The following is an 11,748-nucleotide window of genomic DNA, read 5'->3' as shown; positions in this document are numbered from 1 at the left end:
TAATTGACGAGCATATTGTACGGTTGTACTGTACAGTGTACAGTTGTACACACTCACCCCGACCTAACGGAAAATAACTAAGATAATCACGAATGGAAACATCAGCGGTTGAACGAAATTTACGGGTTTGAACCAGGGCTGTGGAGTCGGAGTCGGAGTCGGTGGAGTCGGAGTCGGAGTCGGGGTAATTTTCGCTTGATGGAGTCGGAGTCGGAGTCGGAGTCGTTAAAACTATAATAGCTGGAGTCGGAGTCGGAGTCGGAGTCGGTGGGAAAATACTGACTGGAGTCGGAGTCGGAGTTTGTGAGAATGACCCAGACTTCGACTCCGACTCCGACTCCAACTTCTCTATCATGAAAACATTTGCTTTCAAAGAATTTTCAATATAAATTTTATGTACCACCAATCACTGTTATTAATACCCATACAGATCAGGGGCGGCCAGCCCGTGGCACGCAGGCCAAATTTGACACAGGAGAAGGTTAGGTGTGGCCTGCGAGGTAATTCTCGAAATTATTTATGACATCAGGTACAATTGCAAGGTCAACCAAAATTTGATTAGCATGACCGCGAAATTTGATGATGACTAAAACAACAGTTCTGACGCATTGACGTATCCAGGGGCCAGCGACATTTATCCCAGATCTTCGTATATGACCATAAAGTAGAATATGTCATAGCACATTTATTTGACTTGTAATTTTTCTCGGTACTTCGCATGATTCATTCTCTAGATTTCTTGCATTCAGTATTTGAGCCCCCTTCTGAAAATTATAAATACATATTATTCACAGAATTGAGTCTAACTATTCGCAATTAGGAGATAACGTGTCGTCCAACATGCGGCTTCGCTTGTGCACTCGCAGCGAGATCGTCGACAAAACATTTGCAAAAATGATAGAGGCATTTTCACTGATACCGTCGATTTTGCTATGTCTAAACGTCGAATAATCCTTTCCTTGCCAAATGAGCCCAGTAGTATACAAATGCGACCCCCAATGTATGTTAGCGACATATTTATTGATATAGCCTAGTTCAGTCGTTATCTTGCAAAAAAATTTCGCGCTTTGCGCGACCATGTCCTGATTGCGCACTGCACAGTTGCATGACATATTGTTATCAATTTAGAGCGTATTATTATAAGTCCTGTTTGCAATGTAACCTAATTCGGTTCGATCCTATCGACGACAAAAAAAGGTTATCAACATTCCAGTTGCCCGCGCAATGGTTCGTAAATCTCAGGTGTCCCTTTCGCCGAAAAAGTTGCCCACCCCTGATATTGATAAAATTAGACATTACTTGCAAATTACAACTCAGTTGCAGAGGGGAAGAAAATCGCAAGATGAGTTTTCGCGATGCAGTCAGAATTGATGCAATTTTTGGAGTTATACCATGATACTGTGACGGAGCAAATGCATCGGCTGGTTTTGTAAAATTGTAAAAATGATGTAAATATGACCAAACGATGCTTCCCACTTGACAGAATTAAAAATATTTGTAGTGTAGCTTAGCTGTTCGGGTCGAACAAATGATTAAAAAAGACTACAAGTCCCAATCTTAGAATACTTGATTAACTACATGTAGACTAGACATAGGGAATGGTCTTTGACTACTTTGAGTAAATTCCATTTATGACCAATGTCTATTAGCAGTAAGAGTGTGTGTGCTTGTAATCAGGAGAGTGTGCAATGACAAAATTAGTAAGTTCAATCTCTTTATTAGTTGCTGACTCATACACAAGAGCTACACTTGGATTTTTTATCTACATTTTTATTATGCGGGATTGGATATCTGCCATATTTGAATGATTCATACCTTTCAGGATATTAGAGAGTCCTTGTTATAAAAACTTGAAAAAGGAAGGATATTTAGCAAAGCTTTCTTTTATGTTAATTGCATAGTGGATAATTCGAGCTGTGCCACAATGAAACAATTTAGCATACCACTGTTAATCATATGTTTGCATATGTTTAATGGTTGTATGATAGTCATTCAACCGACAATGTGGCATATAATTTTCGAAGTAAATTGGTAATAATGCTGGAGTCGGAGTCGGGAGTCGGAGTCGGAGTCGGTACGTTTAAAGACCCAGGAGTCGGAGTCGGAGTCGGTACGTGTAAAGACTCAGGAGTCGGAGTCGGAGTCGGTATATTGAAAATGTGTGGAGTCGGAGTCGGAGCCGGAGTCGGTGGTAAAATTTACCGACTCCACAGCCCTGGTTTGAACGAAATTTACTTGACTCGAGTCAAAACTATAAAAGTGAGATATAGACTTATTGTGACTCGGACCAATGATATATATCATTGGAACGCAGACAGAGCTAGACCTATATAGGATATAGGCCCTATATATACTTCGCTACTGACCATCTCTGCCTATTTGTCATCATTGATTGCCGAAAATGTGCGAACACTGTTAATATAATTATATACACCATTTAAGCGCATGAATATACACTACAGCCTGCGTTACTGCTTTCACAACTTCGCAACTCTCCAGGGTCACGGCTTGACACGAAGGTCCTACGGATCATATCGCCGGCACCCGTCTATACCGTTACTCAGTTACACCCCACACGTTAATATTCTCGTTTCGTGTTTTTTGTATTGAGCAGTTTTTTGCGTACTTATTCTATTATCCCGGTTGACGAAGAAATCTCTCTCTCTCTCTCTCTCTTAGAGGTACAGAACTTCAATATACAACTGAATAGTATATTCACATTGAAATGAACCCGAATATTTTCGGCTGACACTCGTCAGGGGTAATCTCTATTATTGCTGATGTCATAGCTGACTGACTTTGGTACTAACAATCTTTTGTAGTAACCACAGCAACCACGTCATGCACCGTTTGCTATGTATTGGTTTGGTCGGTCTGTATAGCAGCGACAACCACATCACATACTTTTATTTGCTAAGGGTGTTACGGAAAACGAGCGGAAAATAAATTATTATAATGATGAGATTAAGACGAAGAAATATTGCAAGTGTATGTATGGCACTCTGAACATCCGTCCATCATGTCCCGGTATGGAGATACTGCAGTTGCCGCACAGGATATGCCAGTGCCGACGATCGATGTCATAGAAAGAATGCCGGAAACTGGTTGTGATCTGGAAAGACTTAAGTCCTGCATTCTATATGATGCTGATCGCAATCGAGTACGATTTGAAGATATCATGGACGCGCAATATTCGTCAACTATATTCGTGTTTCTGAGGCATTTTTTAGACTATGTGACCAGAGATTACGCAGAGGATTTCGCGAAGATATTCAAACACGAACTGGAAAAATGCAGCTGCCGTATTGTCTTGATTGGCTGCTCGCCGGCAAGACATATCAAGCAATTCATTGAACACACCAATTGCCCTCACGATATTTATTGTGATTCAAGCAGAACAATTTATCGAGCTCTTGGATTACATCAGAGGACTACTGAATTTCCACAAGGTCCCAGTCCGCATGTGAAAACGAATTCGTTTATAGGATTCTGGCAGACAGTGTGGAGATCAATGAACACGACGCAACAAGGCGACCCGTTTCAAATGGGGGGACAGCTGATAGTGGATAACAAGGAAAACCTTCTGTTTTTTCATCGTGACACTCACCCTTATGATCACACGCCTATCAATGACCTTCTAAAAGTCGTTGGACTTCCGAGGGTTGATTTTAAGACAAAGTACAGAATTAAGGATGTTTGAAGCTAGTTCATCATTGGCTCGGTTCTTTCTTCCATAAATTTCGAATCCGGTATATGCAATTGACTGATCAAAATCGCTTTATAGGGGTAATCGAGACATTGTGTCAATTGATTATAATATTTATTATATTGATTCAGAAACATGCATTTTTATTCACTGTGGGTCTCGAGACGTGGTAAAATCACGGATTCTATGATTTTTTGTTGTAATGGATCATTTTTACGCCATTCGCCTGTAGCCTAACTAAAACATTTGATAGTCCTATTATGTTGGCATGCATATCATCACAAAATTTTCTTGTTATCTTAATACTATTGATGTGTTTTATATGCGCAACTAAAAGTCATGGAACTTTGTACATTTATCAATTATAACTACTAATGCCTAATATAGGTCTATGATTGGGTATCACGGTAGTAAACTGTTACATTCCAGCTTTAAGGGCACACATCAATTTTAAGTAGTATTGTGTTGCAAGAATTGGCATACATATTAGTTACAGTTCCATATTGTTATAGAAATGTTCAACCTGGTTGCAATTTTGTATGTTTTATCGAAGTAGACAGATAGCTTGGCACATTGGCATTAACAATCTAAACTACCCTATTGGGAAAATCTTGAAACTTTTATACATTCTCTTGTTAGATACTTTTGTCTAGTGAATAGAATCACTTTCCTTGCTTCCTTGTTATCCTATGAGACTAACTCTTCATTTAAATTTTACCCTGGTTATCTATATAAATTACACATTGTGATGGTGTTATGTTTAAAACAGACCTCCTAGACTGGCTAAATTGCTGCTTCTATTGCCAACAAATATTCATGTATGATTTGTTGTAAAACTTTGTCCAGATTCCGATACACTAACATATTTGGTAGTACCATACCAATCATTCCGTATATTTTTGTTTGCTACATTTGTAACTAACTTTTAATTCATTTCCAATATGTCTTTATAGATGACATTATGCTTGTGTTAATTGATCTTGCATCCACCGCCTACCTGAAATGTGGTTGAAGTATTACTGTACTGTCCACAATGGGCTGTGGATCTAGTAAACCGTCAGCTGTTACCAGTCATAATGCTGATGCCCTGAAAAATCAAAAAGAACGGGCAGCAATTACTAGTGTTGAAGATGGGCCTTCTAGAATTGGACAGAAGTTACCAGTGCATTTAAGTGATGATACTGTATCGGGAGATCACGCCTTACCTGTGCTGCATAGGTCTGATCAAGGTGGCATGCCAACAAATACTCATCAAGAGAGACCGTTCAATACAAAGAAGAGTGTGGAATCATTACAGCAAACGCAAAGCCATAGTTCAATTGGTGAAGATGGATATTCAACTGCTGACGATGCACACATTTTTGAATTGGAAAACAAACTCGCCACAGAGACGGTCATGGACACATTGCAAGCAGTCAAGAATTCTGTGGCCTCGTTGCCTGAAGAAGAAAGCACAGCCAACGACAGTAAAAGCGCTAAAATGTCAGTCAATCCGCCCCTTCCACCATCAACAACAGCCATCACTAAAGAGTCGCCTACAAAAGAAGAAGATTTCAACAGATACCTGAAACAAGCTTGCAAACTGTTCAGCAGTGAAAAATTGATTGACGAGGCTGCTCATGTGAACACTCTTAAATTAAATCGCTCATTTTACACCTTCACAAAAAGCGATACTCTATTCAAGGTGGTTTCTGTCATGCAACAGCTGCATACGTTAAACCTGAGCGGAAGCCAACTTGGTCCCGTTGTATTCCGATTCATCGTGATATCCTTGAGAAGCAACACCTCCATTAAACATTTGAACTTGTCAGATAATTTGGCGAGCCCGGAATGCTCGGCAGCCCTGGGAACTTTGATAGCTGCGAATTCAGCGATAGAGATATTGAACGTGTCTGGGAACAGACTCGGAAAAGATGCCTTGTCAAGATATCTTGGCGCAGCTCTGAAGGGAAACAACACTTTGAAATCTCTCGATGTTACCAACGTCGGGGCCACTGATCTTCACTGCCTTTGCGAGTCATTACAATATTCAAGTGTATCAACTCTTCTTGCTGCCGATAATTCGATAGAAGACGATAATCAATTCGTTGAGGACATCTCACTCAATTTGGGAAGCGACAACTGCATACTAGAAGAGATAGATATATCCAACACTTCTATCGGCTCTGACGCAATGAGCATACTACTTGATGCAATCACTAAAAATAGGTCAATCCGTTCATTGAAGATAGGCAAAAATACCACTACGAATATTGGGAAGTTGTGTGCAATGATCTTGAATGCATGTGCTCACCCGAAAATGGCATTATGTAGCATTGGTAAAACTAAGGTTGACGATACCACTGTGCGTGATTTTGTAATTGAAAGAGAATTTAAGAGTAGTCAAATGAAGCACTTAGATATCTCTGATTGCTCATTAGACGATGACCTCTTGAAAATGTTTGTAACACAAATCGACGGAAAACTTCCACTCCTAGAATTTCTCGATTTGTCAAAAAATGATATTGGTGCTAATGGAATAGAGATATTTGACAATTTGAGTAACAACAGTATAAGAAAATTGAAATTGGCAAACCTCTCCAAACCAGATGGCGTTATTGATGTCTTAACTTCTAAATTTCCAAACCTCGTACATGTTGATATAACCAGGACAAAATTTTCCAACGATGATATCAGAAAGGTAGTGGCTAATGCCATGCGCAAAGTTGGCTCATTAACTTTTGGCGGAATGAACTTGAACGGAATTGGAGCTATGTCTGCGTTTAATGATCAAACGTCACCGCTAAACCTTACAGAATTACATCTTTCTGTGTGTCAACTAGATGACGATGATATGACTCCTCTATGCGATGTTCTTGCCAATTCTTTACCTTTAGAAAAGATTGACGTGTCTGTAAACCGGTTGACTGCCAAGTTCATTTCTAATCTTGTCGAAGCACTTTTGAAACATTCGAAACACTGCCTTAAAAGTATTGATGCCTCAAACAATACGATTGACGGGGTTTCACTTGAAAGTTTGAGGAAACTCTTCACTTTGCCAACACATTCTTCCACTGTTAACAATGTCAATTTATCACGCAATGGCGTAACTGCTAGTTATGTAACGGATTTCGTATCCGCATTCAATGATCAGCGATTTCCACTGGAACATTTGGATTTGAGCAATCAGAACAATGGGTTTGTTGAAGCTGATATGGAAGACTTGGCCAAGGTTATCAAAGACATTCTACTCTCACCGACATGCGAATGGAAACACTCTAATTTTGTGATTGACTTACGCGGGAATGGCGGTTGCGAAATTCCTGAATTTAATCTTCTTGACTCGGCAGCAATAAAGACTGATTTTGAGATGAATAGAAGGACGGAACCGACATTGAAGGATCTTATTGAAATCAGGCAAGGCCTGGAATTACAAGCTCATAAAAACAGTACCCGAACTTATTCCATATCTGTGGATGAATGGAGAGAAATCATCCAAAAAGACGCTCCTGCGTGGGCACTCGTTACTTCAGAGCTGTCAAAAGCCGCTTTTCTATCCCATATGCCTAGTTCCGTAACATCTCAGCGTATTGAGGGAATGCTTGAAACAGACGCCAATTGTGACATCAAAGATATCTTCCTGATAAAAGATCCAATTATGCAGCAATCAACTGGTTCGGCGTGGGTACTATTTGAGAATGCCCAGTCTCTTACGCAAGCCATCGATTGGTTTTACTGCGGCTGTGCTCATATATTCGGGGGGCAGTTCAGCTTATGTGAGATTCCCTTGAAAGTTTCCGATGAAAGTCATGATGCTGCTGATGCAGCTAAGAGAGATCTGACTGTCAGAAATTTGGAGGCGGCAAAGCAACTTGAAAGCGACAGAAAGATGCTAGAGGACAGTAGCCGACTTGCTGCCGAAAGAGCGGAGTACAGGGAATTGCATCCGGCCTACCAGGGAGGAAGGATATCCTGAGTATACATCTCAACTTCTTGTATGAAATTGGAAGTTTCATATAATTTATTAAACTATGAGCATGAGGATTCACCTTGGATAGATATAGATACGTGTGTGTTCAACGATAATATTATTGCTTCCTAAGATGAGATTCCCGTCAAACATTTCACTGTGTTCAATTATTCTTCTCATACAACAAACGCAAAAAAGAGAATAAATAACGAAATCAAAAACCTATAAATTATATAGTCTAAACTGCCTTTTGTTGAATTGGAGAGTAGTCAGGAAAATTACATGAGGGGCCAAAAGTCTCTGGTATTTGTGCGACACATGTCTTGGAGTATTTGTGGATGAGGTTGTAAAGGACTGGTGAAATCATTAACTTGTTTCCAATCGATTTCATAGCAAGGCTTTCGGAGGAAAATATGAATCATTCAGATTTTTAAACTAGTAAAGATTAGTAAGGTCTAGCCAACAGGTACTGACTAAGGACTGCGAAACGTTTAGGCCGTCATGACAGCAATATTGACATATTTTTACTTACTCTATATAAGCAGACTTGGACAACTAGATAATTCTAACTATACATGAATTGCGCGCGATACCCGAGAACGCTTTCCAACGACTAATGAATCGATATTAGGGCTAAGGTTAGCCAGACCAGCTGAAAGACTATCTCATTCTAAAGATTGATCTTTTGGGGATGTCCTATCTTCTGTGTTGCAACACCAATGGGTGCGGGTTCGAGTCCGACCGAGGTCAACTTCCGAATTCCGATACCTAATTGTTGGAGGTTTACCTAGGCTCCTCCTCGCCACCTCATCCGCGTCAGCGGAGTCTTACAAAAGCCTAGAGGTGGGCCGTGCTGTAAGTCGGCAGTTACGGAAAATAAGAAGAATATCGGCCTGGTGTAAATGACCATAGTAGTCGAAAAACACCATGAATACCCCGAAACAAACAGGCAAACAAGCGTCTGTGTCTTGGCAGTGTCTTGACCATTGCACGTCAACATCGTCAAGCCAATATGCTTATGCTTATTGATATCAGCTGACTTTCCATCGATGGAATACTGTTGCCCTCGCCGAGGCCGTTTCAGCTGGTGTGGAATAGTGTTGTTGGGCACAGGCGAATACCTTATTCTGAAACAACAACAATAATATTTTGAAACTGAAATCTATTTTAGCATGCATGCATTGCAATGCATTATTTTACGTATTTCCACAATATCAAATCAGATCGCCTGCCGCGATTGCGGTGACCCCTGGTATAGTAAAAAACGAGCCAAGCTTGGTGTACAGACGTTAATAGCCATTCTCAAGGTTACGGGAATGCACTGTGATTTGATACGAGCTGATTTTAGCTGTAGCCTATTCATTTACCATTCACAATTTTTTTCAATTGCCAAGTTTTTGTGAATTCAGTAATTCTAATTCTAATCTAATTTGGAAAAAACTGTGAGGGCCTATAGCTCTATTTCTAATTCTAATCTAATTTGGAAACGACTGTGTAGCTCTAATTCTAATTCTAATCTAGTTTGGAAAAACGGTGTAGCTCTAATTCTAATTCTAATCTAGTTCAGAAAAACTGCAAATTTTCTAGTTGTCCAAGTCTGTTTAGTGTATATACAATGTGCATGTGCATTCGCAATGTATTTTCTATAGACCTGTTTGAACAGATGATGCCACAAATTTAAATTTGGTAGATTAACTGTTGAGACTCCTACAATGAAACAGCCCTCTCTTGAGATCATTTTAATACCGCACGACACACAATAACCTGGAGTCAAACTTCGTCAGAAACGATAAGTAAGCCTACTTCTACTTTCACGGATTACTTTCCAAATATGTAGCCTACTATTTACTGGATTGGTTATGTTTTGACACATTCTGGGCTTTACTCAATTTCTATTGAAATTAATTGTTAATACTCCGTGATAAACAGCCCCGAAATTCTTTAGGCTATCTTCCTGATTGGAGAATTGAACCTCTTCTACTTGGCAAACTGAAAATAGCGAAAAGTAAGTAAGTAGATATCAAAATATTACGAAGTAGAAGTAGAGAAAATTAGATCAACGTGAGTAAATACTAGAAGTAGAGGAAAGCTACTTGAATACTTTGAAAAAGTAGAAGTACTTCGTTACTGACCACCTCTGGTGATATCAACAACATGTAACGAATTAATTGTACCAACGGGCACGCCCGAATATGTTCAATTATTAATTACGCGGCCTTCATCAATACAACAGCTCACTCAGCGCTACTGGTAAATCTGATAATGTGGGCTGACAGAATAAAAAGTTTATGGCGGCATATATATGCAATTACCCCTATTCTTTCATGCATTACAGAAAGTTTTGGCGCCTGGGGTGACCAGGCCACATAAAGATTGCTGATCATCGAAATCACGCGACGGGGTTCTTGGGGGCGAACCCCTCAGAAGTTTGGTTTATCACGCTATGGGTGTGCAAGAAAATCGTTTTTTAGAGGGGGGCTGACGAAGTGCTGTTACGGCCCTCCCTCTTACCCATTGCCTATATTACAGTCCTTACAATATGAGGCGGGGTGCGCTGGAGCACGATAAATTTTGAAAGGTGGCGCTGGAGGAAAAAAGAACCACTGATATACAGGGTTGTAATGACTCGAGTCATGACTCGACTCGAGTCAGACTCGAGTCACGATTTTCAGATGACTCGACTCGACTCGAGTCAGTTGCTCAAAATACGGAAATGACTCGACTCGACTCGAGTCAATCTGTGTATTGACTCGACTTGGGACTCGATTCATTGCGCATGACTCGAAGCAAGTCATTGACTCGAGATTCAGACGGCCAAGACCGACATTTCATAGTAATTTCGAAGCCAACACACTACTGGGATTTCGTTTGTTGGTACTGGTGCTTGAAAATGCGACCAGAAACTGCTAAAAATTGATATATTATAAATGCGAACCATTCGTCAATATCACCAAACAGAGTTAAAAAAGTGGGTTTTGGAAGATTTTAACTGGAAACTGAGCAGTCAACACAATGACTTGGACTCGAGTCATAATACCATGACTCGGACTCGATCCTCTGTTCGCTGACTTGGACTCGGACTTGACTCGGTGGGAATTGAAAATGACTCGACTTGACTCGAGTCAAAAATATAAAAGTGAGATTGACTTGTGACAAGGAGCCTTGTGACTTGGTTACAACCCTGCTGATATACAAGATACAGTGATTTTGATCGACACCGATTACTTGATGTTTGAAATTGACTCGTGAATTTTGCCCCGAGTCACGAGTCAATCCACATTTCTGTTAGGCAGAGTCAAGTCAAGTCAAGTCATTTTAGCAAAGTGACTCGAGTCAAGTCAAGTCATACGAAAAAGCGGTGACTCGAGTCTGACTCGACTTCAACATGTAGGCTATGTTACCCAGACAAAAGAACTGATATAAATTAGAACTCAAAGTATATGATACCAGTGTTGGGATGACTCGAGTCATGACTCGAGTCATTCCAACACTGGTATCATATTGTCTGGGTGACATAGCCTACATGTTGAAGTATAAAAGCAAGTGTAGTAATGCCTCTAATTTCCGGAAATAAAGCTACACAATATGGCATTTTACGTCCACCATATTTTTATTAACGTTATTAATTGCGCAAAATGTTTGCACCGTATCCTATACAAATTCTTCTTCTATTAATCTTCGACTAAACTACGAGCCTTATAATATGGAGGAGGGCGCCATACCATGATATTTTCTGAAACGTGCTCTTCAAGAAACATCGCATTTCCATATCAATACTATCATTTTCATCCCATGATGCGGATGAATGCTTATGCTATCGAAAATTGGATACCTCCTGTTATGCATCAATATGAATCGAGCTCGGTACCTTTCGCATAGTCCAATTTGCACCTTTTGACAATTTATGTGAACGAATTAGGATCGTTTTCACAACTATACTTACTTACTTGAGTAGATTTAAAGTCGGTCAATTTTACGTCTACTTCAAGTAGTTTAGGTTGCTTATGGAAGAAGTACTTCTACTCGTACTTGAGTATATTTTTAGTCGCTACTTCTACTTCTACTTGAGTAGCTTTCTTGACTACTTTGTCCA

At 40.0% G+C, this 11,748-nt stretch overlaps 2 protein-coding genes across 2 annotated transcripts; both read left to right on the top strand.

The window, feature by feature from the left end:
* The first annotated feature begins 2,841 nt into the window (after positions 1-2,841).
* Positions 2,842-3,752, top strand: LOC145455504 (peroxiredoxin-like 2C). The gene has a single exon (XM_080333485.1). The coding sequence runs from the start codon at positions 3,020-3,022 to the stop codon at positions 3,698-3,700; it is 681 nt and encodes a 226-aa protein (XP_080189611.1). The 5' UTR covers positions 2,842-3,019; the 3' UTR covers positions 3,701-3,752.
* A 984-nt stretch (positions 3,753-4,736) lies between these two features.
* Positions 4,737-7,887, top strand: LOC145455502 (uncharacterized). The gene has a single exon (XM_080333484.1). The coding sequence runs from the start codon at positions 4,740-4,742 to the stop codon at positions 7,659-7,661; it is 2,922 nt and encodes a 973-aa protein (XP_080189610.1). The 5' UTR covers positions 4,737-4,739; the 3' UTR covers positions 7,662-7,887.
* Positions 7,888-11,748: the final 3,861 nt, after the last annotated feature.

The sequence above is a fragment of the Botryllus schlosseri genome, chromosome 14 (assembly GCF_051294905.1).
Source record: "Botryllus schlosseri isolate E-star chromosome 14, Bs_hap1, whole genome shotgun sequence".
In the NCBI taxonomy this organism is placed as follows: Eukaryota; Metazoa; Chordata; class Ascidiacea; order Stolidobranchia; family Styelidae; genus Botryllus; species Botryllus schlosseri.
This window is presented reverse-complemented; position numbering and strand designations above follow the sequence as displayed.

Excerpts from the sequence above, each read along its gene's own strand:
- LOC145455502 (XM_080333484.1), top strand. The coding sequence starts at position 4,740 with ATGGGCTGTGGATCTAGTAAACCGTCAGCTGTTACCAGTCATAATGCT.
- LOC145455504 (XM_080333485.1), top strand. The coding sequence starts at position 3,020 with ATGTCCCGGTATGGAGATACTGCAGTTGCCGCACAGGATATGCCAGTG.